At 43.1% G+C, this 27,287-nt stretch overlaps 1 protein-coding gene across 2 annotated transcripts in view; it reads right to left on the bottom strand.

The window, feature by feature from the left end:
- Positions 1–27,287, bottom strand: part of NUP160 (nucleoporin 160) — a 78,632-nt gene that overhangs the window by 37,367 nt on the left and 13,978 nt on the right. For both annotated transcript variants that reach the window (XM_073604423.1, XM_073604424.1), the window contains exons 6-15: positions 23,838–23,952; positions 23,553–23,711; positions 16,406–16,483; positions 16,207–16,310; positions 15,065–15,149; positions 14,845–14,913; positions 7,250–7,333; positions 5,216–5,386; positions 2,981–3,080; positions 997–1,162 (exon numbers count right to left, since the gene is read on the bottom strand). In XM_073604423.1, coding sequence (XP_073460524.1) covers positions 997–1,162; positions 2,981–3,080; positions 5,216–5,386; positions 7,250–7,333; positions 14,845–14,913; positions 15,065–15,149; positions 16,207–16,310; positions 16,406–16,483; positions 23,553–23,711; positions 23,838–23,952 — 1,131 coding nt within the window. The remainder of the gene's footprint in view (positions 1–996; positions 1,163–2,980; positions 3,081–5,215; positions 5,387–7,249; positions 7,334–14,844; positions 14,914–15,064; positions 15,150–16,206; positions 16,311–16,405; positions 16,484–23,552; positions 23,712–23,837; positions 23,953–27,287) is intronic.

Raw genomic sequence — 27,287 nt, 5'->3', positions numbered from 1 at the left:
GGTTTTTTTACGGATGTCCCAAACAATACTGTAGGAGACGGTCCTGGCACTTACTGGACTTTCTTGGGCTCCCTGACTCCTTCTTCACAACAATTGAATCTTTCTCCTTGAAGTTCTTGATGATCCGATAAATGGTTGATTTAGACACAATCTTAGTAGCAGCAATATCTTTGCCTGCAAATCCCTTTTTTGTGCAAAGCAATGATGACTGCACAAGTTTCCTTGCATGTACCCATGGTTAACAGGAAGAACAATGATTTCAAGCACCACCCTCCTTTTTAAAGCTTCCCATCTGTTATTCTAACTCAATCAGCATTACAGAGTGATTTACAGCCTTGTCCTCGTCAACACTGACACCTGTGATACCTGGTCCTTTTGTGGCAGGGCTGAAATGCAGTGGAAATGGTTTTTTTGGGGGATGGAGTTTATTTCCATGGTAAAGAGGGACTTTGCAATTAATTGCAATTCATTTGATCACTCTTCATAAAATTCTGGAGTATATGCAAAATTGCCATCTTAAAAACTAAGGCAGCAGACTGTGAAAATTAATATTGGTGCAATTTTCAAAACTTTTGGCCACGGCTGTACACTCTGTAGAGCTCAGTGAGGAGAGGTCTGACACCCGATTGAAGGGAAAAGACACGCGCCCTTTCGACAGCTCACAGGAACAGAGCTGAGGCTGCCAATCAGCTGGAGATCCCTCCCCATCACCATTTTTCTCTTGGTGTCAGGAAAACTTGTCAGAAGTGACTCGTGCCGATAGCAGAGAAACAAAGCAGCAGACAGAAATGACACTTTTAACTTAAATTTAACTATGTACACACTATAAAGGAATATGCTTTGTTCATATTTCTTGTCTGAGGCATACAACCACTTAAAGACTCCCGATTCACTCCTTCAAATCTTCCTTGTTGCCTTGTCTATACGTTTTATTTGACCTTGTAATAACCAAGTCAAACTCACAAAATAAAAAAAATAAAAAAATAAAAACCTTACACATCGTTGGCAATCATTTCTTCCAAGATTCTCTCTGCAACTCTTTCTGGGGGCTGCTGATGGCAGCATGCAGACTCAATCATGTACGCCATGTCGAAGGAAATGTAATCCCCAATCATACGCAAGCAATGCATCAGGAATATTGTGTCACTAGCAACATCTATATCTGTAAAAAAAAAAAAAAAAAAAAAAGGGTTAGCGCACCTGAGCTGTGGACTGAGCATTAACTACTTCAATACTGGGCACTTTCCCCCCTTCCTGCCCAGGCCAATTTTTAGCTTTCAGCGCTCACGCACTATGATTGACAATTGCACGGTCATACACCTGTACCCATATGAAATTTTTATCATTTTCTTCCCCCACAAATTGGTTCTTTCTTTTGGTGGTATTTAATCACCGCTCAGTTTTTTTTTTTTTGCTAAATAAAAAAGGATCAAAAATTTTGAAAACAAAAAAAGTTTTGGTTATGAAAACTTGTAAATACGTTTTCTCCTTCACTGACGGGCACTGATAGGCGGCAATGATAGATGGTATGGATAGGGTTACTGATGGGCAATGATAGATGGCGCTGATAGGCAACACTGATGGGAAGGCACAGACTCATCCCTGGTGGGCACTGATTGGCACTTGTAGGCATCTTTGATGGGTCTGCACTGGCGCCCCCCCCCGTCAGGAGAGCCGCTTATCGGCTCTCCTCTACTCACGCCTTGTCACCGCGAATAGGAGTAAAAACTGATAACTGGCACTTCCGGGGTACGATGTGAACAGCTGTGATTAGACACACCTGATCAAATGGTAAAGAGCGTATGCCATAGGCAGCGTATCCTGCTGGATGTCACATGACATGGATAATGAAACCACCAGTCAGTCGTTATTTTGCTTTAGGCCGGGCGGGATGTGGTTAAGCGCATGCGTGTTCTGGAGAAGTATTACAGGAAAAACACCAGTCTGTGTGCTGGAGGTGGGATCTCACTGGGGTAAGACCAGGAAGTGGTAGAAATCTCCAGCTCAGGAATTATATTATTAAAGAAAACTTGTACATGATGGCAGCTACATTGGATTTGCTTTGCTTATTCCAAAATATAGAACTATGCTTAAAACGGCAGCCACCTTCTAACTCCTATAGCAAATACCCTGTAAAAGGAAGATGCTTATACTTATCTATTCTCAGAGAGCTCCGTTCCAGTCACGTATTCTCCCCAGTGGCTGGCTTTAGGGGAGAGAAGAGAGCGCCAACAGATGGAATGACTGCTTGGTGATGCCACTAATAGGCTTATTATGGGGCATCCATTTCCGGCTGTCTATTCTCTACCCTGAAGCCGGCAGCCGATCACGTGACCGGACTGGAGCACCCCAAGAATAGGTATGGGTAAGCATCTTCCTTTTACAGGGAAGTAAGCATAGGAGTTATAAGGTGGGCGGGAGAAGGTTTAAGCTAAGTTCTAGCTTGGACTTCTACTTATTTTATGGAAAGGACACACTTTTGCAAGTATAGACCATTTAATGGAGCAGAACTAACAGGATCTAGCTCCAAATTTTGAGACACAGTACCGTCTTATAAAAAATATAGTATCAAGCAATTGCAACTGTCCTTTGCAATTACAAGAAAATTAAAGCACATCTATCACCAATAGACACAAATAGACTCGTATGTGAATACCACTGCCATTGGGTTTTAATTAGGAAAAAATGTCTTGCACTAGTAAATCAGAATAAAAGACAATCTTTAAAATTAGCCAGTCATAGGAAAAATATGGAGACTACCATTACTGGCTTCCTTTTGAATGCACTAGTGACCAGTATTAATGTTCCTGGTTCAAAGACAAACAACAGAGAGTGAAAGTCACTTGATCCAGGTCATCAAGTCAGAGCATTGAAGCGAAAGTGAAAGACAACCAGACAACTAGAATTTACAGGAGACGTAAGCAGTTGCAGCCTGCATCTCTCTTATGACATGTTCCCTTTTAATGCATAGTGATCTCACCATCTGAGATGACGCTTTCATCTTCTGTCAGCAAGTGTTCTGTCGGCAAGAGATACAAGTGATCAACCAATGAGCAGGGAGCCAAGAATGACACAAAACCCTGTAGAGGGAAGAACAGCACAAAATTAAAATTGGCTTTAAAATTATTTATTAGCATCACTGCATTTCTCATTGTGAGAACACTGCTTCATGATGTAAAGGTTCCTTGGTTGACAACTAAAAAAATCAAAACACTTATGCTCCAGTTTTCCAACTCGGGAATAAAAAAAAAAAAAAAAAATTAAAGTGGTTCTAAAGGCAGAAGGTTTTTTTTTATCTTATCTTTTTTATCTTATCTTTTTCCGTTCCTTTAGAGTGCAGCGCACCAGTGATGTCACTGAATGCATGTACACTAAATAGGGTTGCACTGATACAACTTTAAGTACCAAGTACAACTACCAAAGTACTCGCCGATACCAATACTTTTTGAATGTCATGTGACAGTAGCACTGATAGGTGGCACTGATGAAGCGTGGACTGTCAGTAGTTTTTTTTTATTTTACAATTTTTTATTTTACAATTTTTCTTGATTTTTCTTTTTTTGTTATTTTTTTTACAATGTTTGGAGTGGACAGGGTCAGTGTTTTTATTTTTTTATTAATTTTACAATTTTATTTTTAAATATTTATTACAATTCTTCCTTTTTTTATTTGTTTTTTTTTTTATCAACCCTGTTGGGGGGGGGGGGGGGGGGGTGCTTTGGTGAGATTTCAGGGGTCTAAACAGACCCCTGACATCTCACCTTTGAGAAAGAGAAAGGGACTGAGGACACAGATTCCCCAGTCTCTTTCTCAGCAGCCTCAGCTGCACTACAGATAAATGGACAAGAGACAGATTCCTGTTCATTAATAAACTGAAGCAGAGTAAACACAGTTTACGATGCTCAGTTATGAATGGACAGAGCCAGTGATCAATGACTCTGTACATTCGGAATAGGAAGGTACCGGTAAATGACAAATTTACCAGCTCCTTCCTCCGCTCTCCATCCCAACAGATCTGGGACAGGGGGGACCGGAAGTGGACACAGAAGGGAAGTGGAGGGGGAGCGGAGGAGGACATGGAGGGGGAGCAGAAAAAGACCAGAGAAGGAGCGGAGGAGAAAATGGTGGGGGAGCAGAGAAAGACCGGAGAAGGACACAGAGGGGGACTGGAGGAGGACATGGCAGGGGACCTTAGGACCATGGAGGAGGACATGGAGGAGCACACAGGGGACAGTCAGGGGAGATCGGTGCGGCAGTGGTTACAAGCACAGATCTCCCTGTATAGATTTCAATAAAGCAGCTGAAAGTCACGGGAGGGAGAGGAGGGGCAGCGACTGTCAGCTGCTTTACTGAAATCTATACGGGGACATCAGTACTTGTAACGGCCCCCACCGCCGCACCAATCATCCCCTGACTGCCCAGGTATCAGATTAGGCATCGGAGCATTTGCACGAGCACAAGTACTCATGCAAATGCTTGGTATTGGCACCGACACTAGTATCGGTGCAAGCCTAAACACTAAATATCTCCTACACAGTGCATGTTTAAGAGATATTTACACTACCTATAGGTAAAGTTTAATGTTGGAAGTTTACTTCCACTTTAAGGCATTAGGATAAAAAAAACAAGACAAAAACACACATTCTGGTCAGCAGCTCCCCCCATACTTACCTAAGCCCCATCTCAATCCAGTGATGTTGCACAAAAGAATGGGCTGCCCGAGACTCTCCTTCCCGATTGGCTGAGACACACAGCTGTTGGCTCCCACTGCTGACAAAGTCAGTGATCCAATGAGGAAATAGCGGGAGCAGGGCCGAGCCACTGCTCCATGTCTGAATGGACACACACAGCAGCAGCTCGGCTCGGGTGCCCCCATAGCAAGCTGCTTGCTGTTGGGGCACTCGGCAGGAGGGAGGGGCCAAGAGCGCCGGCGAGAAACCCATTAAGAAGAGGATCTGGGCTGCTCTGTAAAAAAAACACTGCACAGAGCAGGTAAGTATAACTTTTTTTTTTTTTTTTTTTTTTTAAACAAACATCTTTAGTATCACTTTAAACCACTTATATAATTTTTCATTACTTCAACAGAGCATGTCTAAAATACATCAACCTGCACGCTGTACTCAATTCGCAATGGACTTTCTTTGGCTTCTAAAAAAGCAGCATTCCGCTGTGCTCTAAAGGCAATCTATATTACCACTGTACTCTTGAGACTCACCTTTCTCAGCAGGCAGATCATGCCAGTGTAAGGGTGGACCATCAAAGCAAGGGGACGGGACAGCTCCTCCTGATACTGCAAGCAGCATGAATAGAACTTTGACCAATACTCCACTTGTAATTGACGGAACTCCTCCTGGGACATCTCGTACTCTGTGAGGTGACTGTGCAGCTATAAAAACAAGACAGACCAAAAACCAAAATTACTTTTGCTACCTTTGCAGCTTGATTCAAATCTTCCACTCATTTAACACTCATATCTGATATATAAACATTATATACAGTATATATATATTTTATAATATTTCATATTATATATACATACACTGCATATAAAAAAAAAAAACAAAACAAACACACACACACATATATATATATATATATATATATATATATATATATACATACACACACACATATACATATATACACACACACCACAGAACTTGTAGTGCTACGGCAGCACTGCTAGAGCTGCTTCTTAATTTCTTTTAAAATTTTAGGTCCTGGTAAACCACAATGGCATTTTTAAGCTTAGAGCTGAAGTACTAAAGTGACTATTTCTTTTCATCCTCTACCCCCTTTATAGTTGAATGTGCCTCCATTTGTCTCCCCTTTACTTGAGGGTGGGGTAAACATACCTCTATACCTATTGTGAACACCCCAAGCCCCTAGTGGTTGGGGGAAGTTGCTTCTCCCCTTCTCAATATTGTTGCCACAGGACAGTCATGTTAGTCTTCCTCCCCGATTTATTTCCTAAAGGGGGTGACATGCCCTTATTTAAAGCCCAACTTCTGGCAACATTGTCTTGAACTAAAAACAGGCACCTCAAAAGATAAAGATAAAAAAAAAAATAATAATAATACAGCTCAGCTGCAATGCGCAGTAGCAACATGCCCTTGTCCCCCACATGGCTCTTTGGTTGCAAGATGTCCTTTGTACGTATTCTGGGTTAAATGACGAGCAGCATTACTCAGCCTGGACGTTGGCTGCATGTCATCATGGGCCCACCCTTTGGGCAGGCAACATCGAGGCACCCTTTATTTAAGCATATGATGACGTTGGCACAGATCGCTCACCACCAGAAGAAAACCTTAAAAGAAGAAGCCAAATGACTGTCCTAAAGGTTTATGAAAAAGGTTAGAACGTTAGACTGTGGCCCATTCACAGAGAGGAGGAAGGTAGAAGTAAATTTTCTCTGCAAGGGCTCTTTTACACTTGCAGTTGGGAGCTGACCCCATAAGACAGCTAGGTTGGGGGGGGGTGGTGGGGGGTCTGTGGGGAGTTGTACACATGCAGCGATGCTTTGTTTCATTGCCATAGTAAAAATTATACCCTGTTGTGTTTGGTGGGCTGTACTGTTGCCAAATCCAAGCTGACCAAGTGAATGGAGTCACAAGTGGTTTGTGATCCGGTGTTGCAGGTTTTACAGAGTTAAAAAGGGTGGCGACTAGGTCACATATTGCCTCCACATCAGCTATCAAATGCCTTTGAAAAGCAATCCACCGTGGATCACTCAAAGGCATGGCAAACGTTGCCATAAGTGTAAACTTAGCATAATAGTGTGAAGAGTGACAAGTGTGGTTTGATAGCCGCTTAGAAGCTTTCTGCCACAGTTCTGCATTTAATTTAGGCACCAACATCCATAAATAGCTACCAGACTCCTCAAATCATGAAAGTTTTTCTATATTACCAATAGAGCATATTGCGACAGTGGATGAATGAGGGGGTGGGAGAGATGGAGGAGCAGGTGACAACACAAATATGTTTGCATTTTGAAAACCTGAAAAATAATAGGAGACAGGTTCAAAACAATGTTTTTAAGTGCAGATATCACGCCTCCCCTTGTCAGGAGACTGCTGATATGGCTTTTTGTCCCCATCTCTTCCGAAGAAAAGATAACTACACCGGTCCACTTATTAGAAAAAACAGAAGCTTAATCATACACCACATGCCGAGTACAAGGACTGAACTTTTGTATACAAGACCTAAAATATAAGGGCACATTTCCATTAAATACATAGTAATCTCTCACCTCATTTTCAACTGTTAAAGTGACCTCTTTCCTCATCTCTTCCCATGACAGGTCCATCAACTTTACAGCCCCTCTTTGATAAATCTTTAAAAAAAAAAAGATGATATATAAATTAACTGTTCTGCACAGATACAAGGTAAAGACTAGGAATAAGACAAATACCCCAATTTGCCAAAAGGAGTAGATCCTGATCACTTTCAAAGTGAATCTTAACTTTTCTAAGTGAATGTGGTGAATGAAGTACTGTAAACTGAAAATTTGCTTTGCAAAGAAAACCCAATCATGTGCATGGAAAATTAAAAAGAAAACAGTATTTTTGTTCACACATTATTGGATAACTGAAGCCAGCAAAGCATCACCTTAATCATTAGCCAAAAGTGAAACTATGCCACCTTTAAAGTGATACTAAAGTCTCATGTTTTTTTTTCCGTTAAATATAACAAACATGTTATACTTACCTGCTCTGTTGTAGTGGTTTTGCACAGAGCAGCTCAAATCCTCCTCTTCTTGGGTCCCTCTTCGCCGCTCCTGGCCCCTCCCTCCTGTTGAGTGCCCCTACAGTTAACAGCTTGCTATGGGAGCACCCGAGCTGAGCTGCTGCTCAGTGTGTCTATTCAGACACGGAGCCACAGCCCAGCCCCCTCATTGGCTCACTCACCGATTGGCAGCAGCGGGAGCCAATGGCGCTTCGCTGCGGTCTTAGTCAATGAGGGAGAGTCTTGTGCAACATTGCTGGTTGGAGATGGGGCTCAGCTAAGTTAGGGGGGCTGCTACACACAGAAGGCTTTTTCTCTTAATGCATTAGCAGAAAAAAACTTTCTGCCTTTACAACCACCTTAATCATCCAATCAAGTGCAAGCAAAAATCCTGCATTCATTTTCCTTGCACGTAACTATTTTTTGCAATAAGAATTTTCACCTCATTCACGAAGATAAGTGAAAATTCACTTTGCAGTAATTTACATAAGTAGAGCATGTTCACTTTCCAAGGCTTGTAATGATATCCACAGGTGATGGCTTTATACACAAATACACAACAAAGCTTTTCAGAGGTACAAGTATTTATTTTTTTTAAATCAGAAAATTTTGTCTGTGCAATCTGTTGAACCTACCGATGACACTGTGGAAAGTTAGCAGTGGGTTAGATCCCTGGCTTGGAATAATTGTATATACATGCCATCAAGGTATAGTCGCAAAACTGAGTATATCTGCTTGTCTTATAGTGCTGCCAATTTTACATATGAAGAATGTAATCGTCAATCCATTCTTACGTTTAAAAGGTCGTAAGTAACAGTGATTAAATAATCTGGAAGTCGCATCATCTATCGGAGCTCTATTTTTTTTTTTCTATATCTCTTTTGTAATTTTATATGTCCAGTGGGAATGTGTTGTACGTTTTAGTCCTGTTGTAAATTGCAAAAATTTTTCAATAAAAATTACTTGATAAAAAAAAAAAAAAAAAAAAAAATTAAATTTTTATTGATAAAAAAAAAAAAAAATGTGGTTACATGCGTTTCTGAATGGCACCGAAACACACCTTGCTGACAGGTGCTTGCAGCAGTAGGCACTAAGGGGTTGATTTACTAAAGCAAAGAAACTGTGCACTTTGCAAAGTGCAGTTTCTCCAGAGCTTAGTAAATGAGGTAAAGCTTCACTTTGCAAATACCACCTAATCACATAGAAGGGATTTAAAAAAATAAATAAACCACAGCATTTTTGCTTGCACATGATTGGATGATGGAAGTCAGCAGAGCTTCTGCTCACTTACTAAGCTCTGGAGCAACTGCTCTTGCAGAGTGCACAGTCTATTTGCCTTTAGTAAATCAACCCCTAGGTGTGTTGCTGAAAATGTTGCATGCAAGGTTTTTGGCCCACTGTGCTGCGATGGACAGCCTATTCAAATGAATGTGCGTTTAACGCAATGCTCCAGACTGGTGTGAATGGGCCCTTATAGTGGTATGACAAAAAAATATGTTTAATAACATTTAGCTTTTGGGCAAATTATTTTGGTGTCAGAAAAGCTAACAGTAGATAACCCCTCCATTACAGATACAGCAATGTAACTAATATAGCATAATCTGAAGAAAAATATAAACTCTGTTCTCTACCTCCTATGCAGGAGGTAGAGATATGATAGGAGCCTGGCGTCTATAATTAGAGGTATCAGATTCTTTTCCCTGTGAGAACTGCCTTTAACAGGGTTAGTCCACTAAAATTCTGATATATTTTAGTTTATGGTAGATGCTTGGGAATTAAACAGAGCTTCCTATACAATATACGTATATCTCGAGAAATCTACTGGTGAGATCTCTGCTCCTGATTTTTTCTGTCATTTTCTGCCCCCATTATAAGGGGCTCTCTCTCTCACTGGTGGACTTTTTTTAAATGTATTTTATATCATTGAGGAAGCAACAGGATGTGCTGCAACATGCAAGGGTGGGTGGGAACATCAAAACATTCCCAGGTGGACAAGAAAAGCAGCAAGGAGATCTCACAAATACATTATCCAATTACTCATAAGAAACCAGCATCTAATTTGGCCCACCAGGCTCCAACTGTGACAAATTATCACTTTTTGAAATATTCAGTTTCTCTTTAGAGATTCTACACACGGTACATTTTTTTCTCCTAAATGCCCTCAGTCTGATGGCCAGCATCATTCAACTCGTTTCCACTGAGTGGAGGTTGCCCTGGACCCACATCAACCTGTAACTGGACAGTGAAGGGAGAAGCAGCACAGCGAAGAGCTCATCTTTCCCTCTGCTTTCTTGTGAGCACACACATTTTATTTACAAACTTGTGCTGCTTCTTCCTCTCCTACCCCAGCCCTGCTGTACAGGGTCTGCAACTGGCTGATACCAGGTCAGATTCAGGTATTTACACTGCTTGAATTTCAAAAATGTATTTAAAAGTGGAAGTTCAGCCAAAATCGAACGCTAAACCTCAGCCACATTGTAAACCTAATCTAACCCTGTAAATAAAAAAAACAACAAAAAAAATGCTATACTTGCTTTTTCTGAAGCCAATCCGGGCCAGACTCCAGCAGCGGTTGCTGTGTACAGAGAAAAAGCCGGCTGTGAAATGCCTGGAAAGTGATGTTAGCCCATAGATTTACTATGGGGCTTCCATTGTCCGCTGCCTCTCCTGCAGCCTCCCACATAAAGCAGCTGCAGAATAGGCAAGTATAGCTTCTTAAGGCTCCATTCACACTAGCGCGTTTTTTGACACATTTTGCATTTTGCAGAAATGCATGGGAATTTTTTAACATGGGTTCCTATAGAACATGTTCACATCAATGCCTTTTTGTACCTCTGCATTTTTGGAAAGGGTCAGGGACTTTTTTTCATGCAAAATGCAGCGTTTTGCATGTAATAGAAATCAATGGACAAGCATCAAAAAACGCAAGTGCAGCGTTTTTGCAGCGTTTTTGGCGGTTTTTTTTTTAGACTGTATACAGTCTAAAAAAAACTGTAAAAAAAAAAAACGCAAAACGCGGCAAAAACGCTGTTCAAAAACGTGGCAAACATCACAAAAAAAACTCCAAAAAAGCTCAAAAGCAACATGCATAGATGTGAATCGAGCCTTACAGGGCTACAAAGATTAGGTGTAGAATGTGGCTAAGAGAAAGGTTAACACTAGATAGTGGAAGTTCAGCCAAAACTTAATAATAAAACTAAAGCGCTTTTTGGGTTTTGTTGCTAAATTAATAAAAAAATATGATGAATGTGAATATATGTAGTGTTTTGGGTCCGAATATTTGTGTATTAATATTGCACTCAAATGTGCTTCCATTTGCACAAACAAAATAAAATAGTGTATAAAGCTGCACCTTTAATTAGTGCTCCGATACCACTACTAAAAAAATGAAAATGTGATTAAAAAGTGCGCTGAATACGCTGCTAAATTGTGTTAGATTAACTTATAATTGTGCTAAAATTATTAAACTTATCGTGAGTACATCTTGGCAGATATAATCCATGAAAACAACTTGGCAGTAGTCCTAAGGAAGTAATAGGTCCATATACTGCATTATGAATATAAAGGCTGGTATGGAACACAGATAAGGCAAAGGAATCTCTGGTCTGATGATTATCACCTTTATGGATGGAGTTCAACATATATTGCGATTGCACTCTCTATCAGCCCACTGTTTGTATTGGCAATCCGCTGTTACTCATCTCCTGTGTTATGTTTCAATCATGCAATCAAAACAGAAAAACATTAATTGCGCAATGACCTTTACTATCTTTTGGCAGTAAACTAGATACACTCACTTGTATCAATCTGATGTGAGAGCGCATTGAACAGTCAGCCGTCCACCAACAATCTCCTCGCGATGCGAGTAACACTACGGCACTATGGATGACGTCACTTGGCTCCTCCCGACGCGTTGGGTCACATGTCACGTGACTTTACCCTTGATAGAGTCACGTGACGCAACGCGTCGGGAGGAGCCAAGTGACGTCATCCATAGTGCCGTAGTGTTACTCGCAGCGCATCGCGAGGAGGAGATCATTGGTGGATGGCTGACTGTTCTATGCGCTCTCACATCAGATTGATACAAGTGAGTGTATCTAGTTTACTGCCAAAAGATAGTAAAGGTCATTGCGCAATGAATGTTTTTCTGTTTTGATTGCATGATTGAAACATAACACCGGAGATGAGTAACAGCGGATTGCCAATACAAAACAGTGGGCTGATAGAGAGTGCAATCTCAATATATGTTGAACGCCATCCATAAAGGTGATAATCATCAGACCTGAGTTTTCTTTGCCTTATCTGTGTTCCATACCAGCCTTTATATTCATAATGCAGTATATGGACCTGTTACTTCCTTAGGACTACTGCCAGGTTGTTTTTATGGATTCTATCTGCCAAGATGTACTCACGATAAGTTTAATAATTAATTTTAGCACAATTATAAATTAATTTAATCTAACACAATTTAGCAGCGTATTCAGCACATTTAGCATATTCAGCGCACTTTTTAATCACATTTTCAGCCAAAACTTAAGTATTGACGCCGTATTTATATCTGCCTGTTATACAGTGCCTTGAAAAATTATTCATACCCCTTGAAATTTTCCACATTTTGTCATGTAACAACCAAAAACGTAAATGTATTTTATTGTTTTTTTTTTTCTGGTAGACCAACACAATGTGGCACATAATTGTGAAGTGGAAGGAAAATGATAAATGGTTACCCAATTTTTTTTTATAAATAAATATGTGAAAATTGCATTTGTATTCAGCCCCACTGAGTCAATACTTAGTAGAGCCACTTTTTGCTGCAATTACAGCTGCAAGTCTTTTTGGAGATGTCTCTACCATCTTTGCACATCTACAGAGTGGCATTTTTGCCCATTCTTCTTTTCAAAATAGCTAAAGCTCTGTCAGATTGGATGGAGAGTGTCTGAACAGCAATTTTCAAGGCTTGCCACAGATTCTCAATTGGATTTAGGTCTGGACTTTGAATGGGCCATTCAAACACATGAATATGCTTCGGTCTAACCATTCCATTGTAGCTCTGGGTGTATGTTTAGGGTTGTTGTCTTGCGGGAAAGGTGAACCTTCGCCCCAGTCTCAAGTCTTTTGCAGACTCTAACAGGTTTTCTTCTAAGATTGTCCTGCATTTAGCTCCACCCATCTTCCAATTAACTGACCAGCTTCCCTGTCCCTGCTGAAGAAAAGCATCCCCACAGTATGATGCTGTCACCACCATGTTTCATGGTGGGGATAGTGTGTTTAGGGTGATGTGCAGTGTTAGTTTTCCACCAAAGTGTTTTGCTTTTAGGCCAAAAAGTTCAATTTTGGTCTCATCTGACCAGAGCACCTTCTTCTACATCTTTGCTGTGTCCCCCACATGGCTTCTCAAACTGCAAACAGGACTTCTTATGGCTTTCTTTCAACAATAGCTTTCTTCTTGCCACTCTTCCATAAAAGGTCAGATTTGTGGAGTGCACGACTAATAGTTGTCCTGTGGACAGATTCTCCCACCTGAGCTGTGGATCTCTGCAGCTCCTCCAGAGTTACCATGGGCCTTATGGCTGCTTCTCTGATTAATGCTCTCCTTGCCCAGTCTGTCAGTTTAGGTGGATGGTCATGTCTTGGTAGGTTTGCAGTTGTGCCATACTCTTTCCATTTTCAAATGATGGATTGAACAGTGCTCTGTGACCCGTTCAAAGCTTGAGATATTTTTTTTATAACCTAAACCTGCTTTAAACTTCTCAACAACTCTATACCTGACCTGTCTTATGTGTTCCTTGGCCTTCATGATGCTGTTTGCTCAGTAAGGTTCTCTAACAAACCTCTGAGGGCTCCACGGAGAAGCTGTATTTATACTGAGATAAAAATTAAACACAGGTGGACTCTATTTACCAATTAGGAGATTTCTGAAGGCAATTGGGTTCCACTAGATTTCGGTTAGGGGTATCAGAGTAAAAGGGGGCTAAATACAAATGTACGCCGCGCTTTTCAGAAATTTGTAAAAAATCTTTAAAACATTTTAAATTTTCCTTCCACTTCACAATAATGTGCCACTGTGTTGGTCTATCACATAAAATACATTTACTTTTTTGGTTGTAACATGACTAAATGTGGAAAATGTCAAGGGGTATGAATACTTTTTCAAGGCACTGTATCTGCCTAGAGTTAAAGTGACACTAAAGTCACTTTTTTTTTTAAGCCAAAAATAACAAACATATCATACTTACCTGCTCTGTGAAGTGGTTTTGCATGGAGCAGCCCAGATCCTCCTCTTCTGGGGTCCCTCTCTGTGTCCATTCAGACACGTAGCTGTGGCCCGGCCCGCTTTCTCTCCTCATTGGCTGACTTTGATTGACAGCAGCGGGATCCAATGAGGAGGGGAGTCCTGCAACCTCGCTGGATCTAGATGGAGCTCAGGTAAGTATTATGCCGTGTACACACTTTCGGAATTTCCGACAACAAACGTTCGATGTGAGCTTGTTGTCGAAAATCCCAACCGTGTGTAGGCGCCATCGGAATTTCCGACAACAAAGGTTTGAGAGCCGGTTCTCAAATTTTCCGACAACAAAACTTGTCGGACATTTCAATCGTGTGTTCCCAATTCTGACGCACAAATTTCCACGCATGCTCGGAATCAAGCAGAAGAGCCGCACTGGCTACTGAACTTCATTTTTCTCGGCTCGTCTTAAGTGTGCAACCGTGTGTATGCAAGACAAGTTTGAGCCAACATCCATCTGAAAAAAAATCCACGTTTTTTTGTTGGAATGTCCGATCGTGTGTATGTGGCATTAGGGGGCCTGCTGCACACAGAAGGCTTTTTATCTTAATGCATTCAGATAAAAAAACTTCTGACTTTACAACCACTTTAAACTTTAGGGATGGTACCTATACACTTTCCCTGTATCTTCTATGTACACATGTTAAAGAGAATCACTAATGCAGATAGGAAAACTAAAAGGGCCCCACCAACAGACAGAACAAAAAGAAACAAAGAAAGACTTTCAAACCAATAACACACATTCCCCGTCATCCTGATTTTAGCACCTGCTACAAGTTAAGGTCTCAACCCAGAATCCTTCTAGAATGTGTCTATAAAAAACTACTTTTTACCTGTAGGGTTTTCCACAAAGCAGCGACTGTAAACCTTCCAGGGGCAAAGAGACACTCCAGGTAAGTTTCCTTTTAATAAAATACAAATACAGATTACATTTATAGAATCATATAAGGGTTTTGCAGAATTATTAAAAAAAAAAAAAAAAAAAAAAAAAAAAAAACACAAAACCTATGCAAATTTGTGTCACATGAACCATAGTCCTGGTCATATACTGACCCTTGGGTCTTGTTCATCTCCAATGTTCAGCTCTTCTTCTGGCAGAGGATTGATGAAAACATTATTCCACTGGGCAGCTTGGTTACTGAAAAACATTTATATATTTATTAAGAATCTGTGACTTGCCAATTTCTTTTCTGTAATGTGAAATACCTTACTAAACAGTCAGTAAATCAAAATAAGCTCCTGTTCAGCAAGCTTTGTAGCACTACATGTGTAGGGCAAGGAAGAAGGGATCACTGGTTAAAGAAGAACTTTAGGCCCCTTCACATTATCGTGTAGCGGGAACGACCATTCCCACTACGCGATTTTGACATGCAATTTTCACGCGATTCTGCTTGTCACATAAGGTAGCCCATTCAGTTGAATGGGCTGCCCTATGTGTGCCTGTTGCCCGAAGAAGCTTTTTGGGCAACAGGATTCAGGTGATTTGTGAAGGCGCGATTTGCAGTGAAAATAGTCAAGTAACATTACATTTCGCTGGCGTTCACATAGAAGACAAGAAGCTTGAAGTGTGACACATACATTTTAGAGATTTGCTGCTCTAGATGCATGAGGTTCTGCACATCAAGTCAAAACCATCTAACTGACTGAAGTTGCAACCTCTTGTTCTTTGGTGATCTGATGGTTTATTGTGATTCTAAAGGCTATTTTTTTTAAAATAACAAACATGTTATGCTTACCTGTTCTCTGCAATGGTTGTGCACAGAGCAGCCCTGATCCTCCTCTTCTGTGGTTCCCCTCTGGCACTCCTGGCTCCTTCCCCCTGAAAAGTGCCCCCATAGCAAGCCGTTTGCTCTGGGGGCACTCATGCATGCTCCACTGACACACACAGTGTGGCTTGGCCCCATCTCTCGGTTCACTGGCTGTGTTTGACAGCCGTAAGAGTTAAATGGCACCCATTACTGTCTCTCTGTCCAATGAGGAGAGAGAGGCTGCTCTCCTGCACATTGTTGGATTGAGATCCGGCTCAGGTAGGTATTTAGGGGAGCTTCATGTAGAAGTTTTTTTTACCTTGAAAAGCCTTGTGCCCTTAGAATCACTTTTTATGTGAGCTACATTATGTTTCCACATGGCTGTCTTGCCTCTTCCACATTTCAAACCACACACTCTTCAGACAAAATAAATAGAGATCTACTCACTGTTCAAAATTAATGTGTTTCACAATTGTCTGGTTTTCATCATCGAGCCACAGAGCCCAGATATCAGTGGTGGCCAATGTAAATGTAAAGTCAACTAATGTTTCCTTTGAAGTAAAAAAAAAAAAAAAAATTTTTTTTTTTTTAAACTGCTGAGAAATGCGCATAAGAAAATGGGTGTAAGTAAATCACATTTCCATACCTGATTTGAGAAAATTGTGGAGATATGATCTAAACTGTAGCGACTGCTTTCAGCAGTAATGAGTTGGAAAAGACAGAACTGAAAGAACAAAAAAAAAAACATGAGTATCAAGAATGTGTTTTGTACCATTTCAGTTGCCAGCCAATCTAATATACCCAAACTGATTGTTCAGACGAGCGGTCAATAACACCTGCACAATAATATTCATTAGTCTCCAAAAGAAAAAGACTGAGAGTAACTCCACTTTTGTTGAGAAAAAAAATCATTCCCCTCTGGGAGATCTGTGTATATATTAGGCACCGCTGTGATTGGACTCAGATCACAGAGCGCGTCACCCAGGGCGATCATGGGAGGAAATCCATGAGCGCCCTCCAAGCAAAGTAAGCCCGCACTGTAGTCGTCTTTTGGTTATATCGTGGGTGGAAAATGGTTACCACCACTAGAACGGTACTTTAAGCTTTGTTGCAAATAAAACCTTTTCTGTAAAGATAACCACTTCCAGACCAATGACACACCCGTATGTTGCTGGATTTTCTATGGTTATACCGGAATCATCACCCTTGTATCTTTTTTTTTTTTTTTTTTTTATAGAGCCGGTGGTTCTCCCCAGCCCACCAACCCCCCCCCCCCCCCCTCTTAGCTTGCTTGGGCTCTCATGTCCCACCAGGAGACCACAGCGACCAGCCGGTACACCCCCCCTGCTGGCTGGGCAGCTGAACAAAGCTAGGATCAGCTTTGATCGGCTCTTCGCTTGGTAACCCAATTATACTTCATCTCCAGGTGAATGGACACTGGTAGACCAAAGGTCTTTAGACAGGAAGGTATCCCCTATATAACCCCTCCCATACAGGAAGTACTTCAGTTTTGTAGTAAGCACTTAAGCCTCAAAAAGAGGGGAGGGGTCTCTGTATCCCGAGATGCACTCAAAGAAAAGGATTTTACAGGTAAGAATGATGAAAAAAATCCAATTTTCTTTTTCCTACATCACGGGGCACAGAGTGAGGCTATTATTCATTACTTACTGGGATGTCCCAGAGCAATAGACTTCAGGTGAGGAAGACACCCTGCCAAACAATAGCCATCAGACCTTATACGGTAGCCTGCAGTACACTGTTGCCGAAAAGCCGAATCCTCGGCTGCTCGAACATCCACTTGATAAAATTTTGTGAACGTATGCACTGAAGACCAGGTAGCAGCTTTACAAATCTGAGCCACAGATACCTGACGGCAAAAAGCCCCTGGTAGAATGAGCTCTCACCCCGAAGGGGTGAGCTTTATGTTTCAGACCATAGGCCTGAATGATCAATTGATAGACCCAATGGGCAATGGAAGTCTTGGAAGCTACCTGCCCCTTCCTGGGTCCTTCTGGTAAAAAAAATAAAGGAGTCTGATCCTTGGATCTTTGCACATCTAGACAGAAACTTATGCACTACATCTAAGGAGTGCAGTCGTCTCTCTTCCGCCGAATGAGGCTGAGAGAAAAAAGAAAAGGCAAAATAATGTTCCGTTTCAAATGAAAGGCCAACACCACTTTTGGCAAAAAGGATGGAACAGGTCATAACACGACCCTGTCGTGGTGAAGAATCAAGTATGGTTCCCTGCATGAAAGGACCGCTAACTTTGACACCCTTCTAGCCGAGGCAATGGCTATCAGGAAGGCTAGCTTGCGTGACAGTAAAACGAATGGAATTTCCTTGATCGGCTCAAATGGTTGTTTCTGCAACACCGACAGCACCAGGTTTAAGTCCCAAGGACACATTAGGTGACCTAATGGGGGGGGGGGGGGAGCAAACGAGTTACCCCCTGCATAAAAGTTTGGATAAGTGAATGGGAGGCTATGGGCCTTTGGAAGAATACTGACAAGGCCGAAATCTGACCCCTGATTGTACTCAAAGCCAATCTGATTTCCACAGCCGACTGTAGAAAAGAGAGAATTCTTCCAAACATATTTCCTAGGATGCCATTTTCTGGCTTCACACCAATATAGGCATTCCAGATCCTATAATAGAACTTCCTAGTGACTGTTTTTCTGGCATTAACTAGGGTAGATACCACCGGTCCTGAGATGCCACGATCCTTTAACACCCCCGGATTCAATTGCCATGCTGTCAAATTTAGAGACTGTACACTGGGGTGGAATATAGGACCTTGAGACAGTAGATCAGGGCAGTGCAGAAGCGTCTATGGACCATCTATTGCCGATCTCTGGGAACCAGGGCCTTCTGGGCAAGGCTGGTGCCACCAGGATGACTGGAACCCTCTCTCTCTCCGAATCCTGCGCAAAAAACGTGGAAAGAGAGAGATTGGTGGAAAAGCATAAACCAGGGAGAACTGGTTCGATGGAACTACTAGAGCATCTGCTCCGATTGTCAGGGGATCCCTTGTTCGGGACACAAACTGCTGTAGCTTGTTGTTGAACATGGATGCCAAAAGATTGACCTCTGGCCATCCCCAACACTGGCAGATTTAATGAAACACGTTCGGGTGTAGGGACGATCCCCCCCCCCCCCCCCCCCCCCGGGGCAGATCTGCTGGCGGCTGAGATAATCTGCCTTCCCGTTCTCTACACCTGGGTTATGGACCACCGATAGAACCGGCACATGTCCCTCTGCCCAGGTTAATATATGGTTCACCTTCTCGTGAGTTGAATAGCTCCTGGTACCACCCTGGTGGCTCATATTAGCCACTGCAGTGGCATTGTCCAAATGAACCCTGATGGGGCAGTCCTGAAGCTATTCTGTTCCGGACCGTAGGGCCAGACGTACCTCCCCTAACTTCGGGATGTTGATGGGCAGGCTTTGCTCTGCCCTTGACCATCTCCTGCGAGCCCCTCTTGGGTTGCTCCCCAGCCCGAGAGACTGGCGTCTGTGGTCAGTACCCGCCAAGACACCGGGAGGAAGGATCTTCCCTTTTGCATGTTCTGATCCTGCAACCACCAGCTTAGGAGTGCCCGGGGAGATAAGGACATGGGGTAATCCAGGGCTTGTGCTCTCCTGTTCCAAGCCAACAAGATGTCTTGTTGTAAAGGCCTGGAATGGAATTGAGCGTAGGGAACTGTCTCGAAGGAGGAAACCATCCTTTCCAAAAGACTCATACAGAGCCGAATGAAAGGTTGCCTGGTGCCCCTTACCTGACGCACCTGATCCTTCAGGGCACAGATTTTTACGGGTGGCAGAAATACCTTTGCCTAAACCGTATCCAGAATCAGACCTAGATACTAGAGACTCTGAGCTGGTCTCAAGGCTGACTTTTCGGTATTTATGACCCAGCCCAGGTTTTCTTAATACTGCACTGTGCAGGCTACACTGTGTTCCAGGGCCTGTAGTGAGTGATCTCTGAGCAGGATTATCCAAGCACCAAGATCCCCTGGGCCCTTAAAAGACCCAGTACAGGTGCTAGGATCTTTGTAACCACCCAGGGTGCTGTGGCAAGCCGGAAGGGCAGTGCCACAAACTGGAAATTACGTTCCTCTACTGCAAATCGCAGGAACCTCTGATGAGGCTGAAAGATAGGTATGTGTAAATACGCGTCCTTGGTATCGATAGAGGCTAAGAAGTCTCCCATCTGGAGCGAGGCTACTACCGAGCAGACCGACTCCATCCTGAAGGACTGGATTAACAGATGTTGTTCAGGGATCTTAGGTCCAAGATTGGCCTTAGAACTGTGAACAGGTTTGAATAAAACCCTGTGCCTCTTTCGGACACCGGAACCTGTATGATCCCTCCCTGATGCACTAACTGCTCTAGTGCCTGAAACAATAAGTTTATTTTTGGAGGATCCGCAGGAAAGTTGGATCTTGGAAACCTCCGTAATTCCAGCTTGTAACCGCGGCCCCCCTGTTGAGATGACCCACTCGTCCTGCACCACTGCTCTCCAAATGTCCGCAAATTGAAGCAGCCTTAACCTCACCCAATAGAGTGGGGGCTTCCCCTAGAAAGGAGGGCTTGGTGCCCGGTTTGAAGGAGTTCTGGATCCAGGGTTTTTTCTGAGCCTGCGGTTTGCCCCTGGCTCTAGAGCCCTGTTAGCTGCGGAACTGCCTCGGGTATTTCAGCGCAAAGGAAGTCCCTGAGGTTTTAGATGAGGGACACCTGGTCCTTCTCTTTACAGGAAGTAAAGAGCTCTTTCCTCCGAAAATCTTTTGGATATATTTATCCAGATAACAACTAAACAAACGTGTCCCATGGAATGGGAACCCTGCCAATAACTTGTTACAGGGAAGCTCGGCTGACCAGTTCTTAAGCCACACAAGTCTGCACATGTGTACAGGCAAGAGAGCCAAACGAGAAACCTGGTGTAAAGAAACCTTTAAGGCATCTACAGCAAAACACAGCGCTCGAGGAATATCTGCCTTGTTTTCAGCAGGATCATCCTCCTGGTTAGGCCTGTCAGGCTGTCTGACCTGATCCTTTAAGGACTGGCAGTCTCCAATTGCTGCGACAGCTGGCTGAATAGCTGAACTGGCCAAAGAAAAGGAAGCCTTTAATAATGACTCCAGTTTCTTGTCAGCAGGGTCTTTCAAGCCCTGTGCGTTATCAAGGAAGAGACTGCCCCATCTATGGCTGGCATTTTCCATTTCTTAAACTTTTCCTCCATGGGATATAAAAGGAAACATCTCTTAGGAGAAACGAAAATCCTGTCAGGATGTTCTCAATCAGCATGCACTGCCTGTTCCAACAGCGGGTGCAAGGGGAAAGCCTGTGCACCCTGAGGAGGCTTCAGGGAACCCAAAGAGGACAAGGGAGGCTCAGAAACCTCTGCAGGAGGTAACCTAAAGGCAGAACGAACCATCTTGGCAAGAGTCTGGATCAAAAGCCTCTGCGACTGAGAGGCTGATACCAACTGGACATTTTTCTGGCCAAGATTCCTCAGAAGCAGACTCATCTGCCAGGCCATCTCCTAAGTCCTTAGCATCTAGCTCCTCCCTGTCCTCAACCTATTCCTGCTCCAAATTAGTAGTCTCAGGGGAGGCGGATCTGTCACGCTTCTTGACACCCAGCAGGATGGAGTTAATCATGCCAGCAATCCTGTGCTCTAACCCGGCTAGGGCTGAGGACAGTTCATCCCTGGTGATAAAGGTTGAAGCAGCAGCGTTGACAGTAGGCACAATACCAGACAGGCGCATCGGCTCAGATTGCCCGGAATCCTCTGGTCTCTCAGGGGATACAACACCAGGGTTACGACTAGGCTCCTCAGGAGCTACTGACGACATAGGTGTGCCTTTCCCTGTAGTCTTTACCCCGCTCCTCTTTTTTGAAGACATTGCAAGCCACAAAAAGGGAGTACCTGGATTTAGTATCTTATCCCAGAAGGGAGATCCTTTACATAGGGCTCACCAACAATCTTGCTAAGCACTTTAGCCTGCCAACCAACACCTGGTAAATTACGTGACCCGGGTAAGGAGGAAAGAGTTGCTATAAAGTGAATGATACAGAGCCTACTCCATGTCCCGCAGCTGTCCCCCTGGAAGCATCACGTCAGCCATTTACTGTTTAAAAAATATGGCTGCACACGCAGTCATGGTGGACACACGTGGCTGTGTACGCGCAAGATCGAATCCTCGTGCGCCATCTTAGAGCTATGGCGCATGCACGGCTCGATGTACACACAAAATACTGAGTGGCAAGCAACATGCACCATGGCCGCCCAGTAGTCATGAACGATCATGCACTCTGTGCATGGACTCTTCATAAGGTAAAAAAGCAAAAGACAACAGGAAAAAGGTACCCCAATTCAAACACCAGCAGCTAGCCAGAACTCCCCCCTGCAGTCACCGATGTCCAGCCTTAGCTAGATTGACAGATTGTTACACACATAGGGCACCCCACAACAAGTAAATAGGGTGGGATTTTACTTACCCGTCCAGGCGCAGGGCAACCTTAGAAACTACAAGCCCAATCTTCACCCATTACGGCGGGTTCCTGTCACTTGAGGACCTTCAAAGACTGGGTACCCTTTTCATGTTTTAGGGTCCACTCCCTTGGACCTGTACAGCACCCTGCAGGAATGCCATAGCTCTGTGGTGTCCAGGATTCCACTACGCAGGGTCCAGCGCCTGGAGGTCGCATTACAGGTAAAACCTCGCAGGATCCTTGCGCCTTCTTTGCGAGGCTCGGGTACCATTTATCTTAACATGTAAGCTTATTTCAAATGGATCTGATCGATCAATCCCTTGATTCATTTTAGAACTGTGCTGGGACTTCAAGACCTGGAGCTCGAGAGAGCTCAAACAAACGTGCCCATCCACCTTGCAGACATTGGTAAAAAACTGAAGTACTTCCTGTATGGGAGGGGTTATATAGGGGATCACTTCCTGTCTAAAGACCTTTGGTCTACCAGTGTCCATTCACCTGGAGATGAAGTATAACCCAGTAAGTAATGAATAATAGCCTCACTCTGTGTCCCGTGATGTATGAAAAAGAAACACAGATCTTGGTGCTTTAAATGCTTTTAAAAGGGCAGAGGAGGGATTTGGGGTTTTATAAACCCCAAATCTATCCATAAAGAGTACTTATCACATACCTATTGCTGTCACATTCATTGTGACAGCAATAAAAGTGATAAAAAAAAAAAAAGTGCAAGCAACAGTATAATAAAAAATGAAGTTATAAAAAAAAAAATAATAAAAAATAAAAATTCAAAGTGCCCCACTCCCCCCACGCATAGGCAAAAGCATGCATCGGTTTTGCACGCACACAAACAGCGATCGTCTCACACCTGAGGTATCAACGTGAACGTCAGATCATGGCCAGTAATTCTAGCACCAGACCTACTCTGTACATCTAAAGTGATAACCTATAAAGGTGTTTAAAGCATCGCCTATAGATTTACATTGTTTGTCGCCATTGCACGGGCGTGCGCAAGTTTAAAGCGTTGTTACATGTAAACTAATAGTGCCGAAAAAGGCTTGGTCTGGAAGTGTATAACACAGAACCTTTGACATCAATCCTACCCAAGCAACTAATGTAAAAATCAGACAAAACCTATAACAATACATACAAAATACACACACAATAAGCTAATCCCTTTGGGAACTGAAGTCACCACCCCAGTGATAAAAAAGGTGTAGTGTTCTAAGTTGAAAAAAAGTAAAAGATTTGGAATCTTTGGCTTCAGAGATTTAGCCTGATACCTGGGAGAGAACACATACCTGTCCTTGGCTGGGTGTGTGTAGGTACAACCCAAGATAAAGTCCTATAGATGTCGAGTGTGCCAGTCTCAGCTTGTGACCAATGCCTGGAGTCTGTCGCATATCCTTACTAAAGGGAACAAACTCCAGCATATCAGACACCATAAGACACATCTGATCCTGGAATAGACAGGACAAAAACCATGAATAGGGTACATTTGTATTATTTATAATATATCAATAACACAAGTCATGCTTTGTATTATTAGTGGTACAACCAAAATGTTGTCTGCAGCAGGCACTTACCTTGTAAGACCACATGCGGAGTTTGTGATCCTGGCACAATGCAAATATTAAAGCGTCATGTTCAAGGCAGTGGACAGCTAAGCTTACAGGGAGATGTGCAGGACCATGATCACCTCTAGAGAGAAAAAAAAATTGGAATCAATATTAAATGCGGTATCGCTTTACACCTTACTTACTACTTAAAGCAGAGTTCCACCCAAAAGTGGAACGTCCACTGATCTGTCCCCCCCCCCAATGCCACATTAGGCACCTTTCGGGGGGTACCTGTTTTTGACAGGTACCCTTCTCCACTTCCGGGAGACGATGCCGTCCCTCGGAAGTTCGGCCCCCTCCTTCTTCCCCCGCCGCCGGGCCAATTAGAAAGCGCAGCACGCTTCGCGCGTGCGTAATAGGAAACCGGCACCCAGGAGTCGATCCAAAAAACGGCTGGGGTGCCAACGTCTCATGCTCCCTGGACAGGTAAGTGTCCTTATATTTAAAGTCAGAAGCTACAGTATTTGTAGCTGCTGACTTTTTTTTTTCCCCAGGCGGAATTCCTCTTTAAAAAGGCACAACATTTTCACATTTATGTCGATTTTGATATTCTACCATTAGGGAGCAAAATATCCAACTTTATTTGAGCTTCCAATTTAAAATTTGCAAAATGCATTCCGGTGCATCAAAAGATGGGGTGTGCAAAGTCTAAGGCAGCCAACAGATGATACATTTTCTTTCCATTCAACCTGCTCTGATGAAGGGGTACATATCCCAAAACAAGTAAGCCTGCCAATCTGTATCTGCTTGGGCCAGATGACGCCATCCTACAGCCGGATCAGAATTCTGTAATTTTCTACACGTAAACGTGGTTCTGGTGACACACTGGTCGTTTGTGCCCTCCTGTGTGTTTTTACAGTTTTCTCTGTGAAGACTCCCCAGCCTGAGGAGGACTGCATCAATGTGGCATAGCAGGTGGTGTAGGTGGCACCTTTCGGATGTGTATACCTACTGAGCGCTGGAGTATTCATGCACACTTCTGGTTTGGTTGCTTAAGATAACCAACTAAGACTTTTCACACCTTGTGTTTTGATTCACCTGACGCTTATTGAGACAATTTAAACTGAAGGTTCAATTGGGCTTTAAGTATTTAAAAGGTCTCTTATTCCCTTCTGGGTATGAAGATTCTGTGCTCAATGGTGTTTTAATTTTGCGTGCTACAATGAAGGAACTGTAGATGAAAATGTTATATCAATGTCAGAATTTGCAAATAAGCTATACACAGAACCCTTTGAACCCCTCTTAAACTTTTTTCAGCTTATTGATACGCATGATAAGTATCATGCGTGCATGTTTTTTGAATGTTTCCCAAACTATTTGCGGTGATGCAGAGTCGCCATTAATCACAAAAAATTGATCCCATTAAATAGCAAGATCATCGTCTTCTGGAAACAGAGTCAGCCAAAAGGAGTTCAGTCTCCATGAATTTGGAGGTCTTGTGTGTGGCAAGGAGAGTGTGGCCCAATACGGGCAGTGATCAGAGAGTGATCTAGGGTGAAATCCCACTTCCAACAATCTAGGGAGTTGTATTTTGGATATAAGAATAATATCTATGCGGGACATAGAGTTGTGTGAAGTGGAGAAGCATGAGTAGGCCCTTAATGTGGGGTGTTTATATCTCCATGTGTCGACTAGATTAAAGTCGTCAAGGAGCCTTGCAAATCTTGTTGGGTGTCGGGGTGCAGTTGTAGAGAGGGATCCAGCTAGTCTGTCTAACGTTGGGTCTAGCACAGTATTAAAATCACCGAGCCATATAGCTGGTGTATTAGGATACATAGCCATGAAATCAAATCCCTTAGTCAGGGTGGAGAACTGAAATGGGGGTGGTACATAATACGCCAGTAATAGTATGGGGTCACCATGTATTTTAGCTTTCAGAAAGACATATCTACCTTCTGGGTCTGTCTCCGAACCCTGGAGCTCAAAGTGTGTGGTTTTAGTGACTAGTATCGATACTCCTCTAGAGTGAGTGGTATGCACTGAGTGGTACGCCCATCCCATCCATGGACGCTTAAGTGTCCTCTGTACCGAACCTTCTGCGTGGGTCTCCACCAGTACCACCACATCAGCTCTTTGCTTTTTAAGTTGAGCAAAAACAGCTGATCTTTTTATTGGGTCCCTAACCCCTCGCACATTCCATATTACTAGTTTCAATGAGGCCATGGGGTGAAGTACTTATAGGAATCAGCTCCAGGATTCGGATGACCCTTAGGAGTTAGTCGGTGGTAGAAGCAATCTCCAATATGTAACTGTCAACAATAATGTCATTATTTCTCCATGGTTCCCAAAAAGACTGGTTTGTACATAATAAAAGACTTTGCCTTGTAACTTTATTAACCATAGATCCCCCCTCCCCGCCCTGCACTGTCCCCAACTGGTGCGGGCTATTTCCCTAAACTGCCAACATGGTATAAACACTGTCCAGCCTGAGAGGAGAACTGCATTAACTAAACAAATACAGAAAAGGGCGTTTGATAGCCGTACCGCGAACCCCATGTTGGTATCCGCAGACGCAGCTATTACAGCAATAATCCATGCATGTCCTCCCAGGCTGGAAACTGTGATTAGTGGGGCGGCTTTACGCTGCATAACGTAGCATTGAGTAGGTCTATGCTCACTGCTACCGTGAGCTCACAGGCATAGTGCTTCCCTCCGCCGAGGGAAATGTTAAGCAAACCTTTTTAGAGAACAAATAATGAATGTATATGTATCCCAAAATTAGTATGAAAGTTGCAGGGTTGTTTCCCCCCTCCCCTCCCCCCCCGTAGACCTCGTATAATGATACCAAACTACAATGTTTATGCAAAAGCGTCACTCTCAGCCATGTAGGAGGCATTACACTAGAGAAGTCGAATAAGTTGTTCCAGGCATAGTTACTGGTATAGTGCAACATCCCACATCACAGAGGCAGCAGTCTCAGAGAGCTATGTCTGAATGCAACCCACTGCCTCTCTCTCAGTTGGAAATATTCAAAGGAGCAGGACACCTATCTGTAGTGTAGTGACTGTACACCTCGTTTTAGGCTTGTGTACTGGTAAGTAGCTTCCCTTTGTACCACAGGAGCAACAACATCAATGAGCAATGTCTATATGCAGGCGGTTGCTCCTTTCCTTTTATATAGATGAGCATAGCGGTGTACAGTTGGGTTGCTGTGGTCAGGCAGGCATGCACACTGTTCCAATCATGTTCACTGGCATAGTACAACATCCTCCATTCCAAGAGTAACAAAAGCAGAAAACAGTGTTTATATACAAGACATAGCCCCCCTCCTCTTGTATAGCAGTGTTCAGGGGTGTATAGCTAATGCATCAGAACAGCGTATTAACTTTGAGGCACAGGGTAAGGGACATAGTTACTTATCTGCGATCTTCCCTCTGCTCCAACCATGAAATGACTGCTTCTGGATCATCAAAAAAG

Source organism: Aquarana catesbeiana, linkage group LG11 (genome assembly GCF_042186555.1).
Source record: "Aquarana catesbeiana isolate 2022-GZ linkage group LG11, ASM4218655v1, whole genome shotgun sequence".
Classification (NCBI taxonomy): Eukaryota; Metazoa; Chordata; class Amphibia; order Anura; family Ranidae; genus Aquarana; species Aquarana catesbeiana.
The sequence above is the reverse complement of the archived record's forward strand: the minus strand, read 5'-3'. Positions and strand labels throughout refer to the sequence as shown.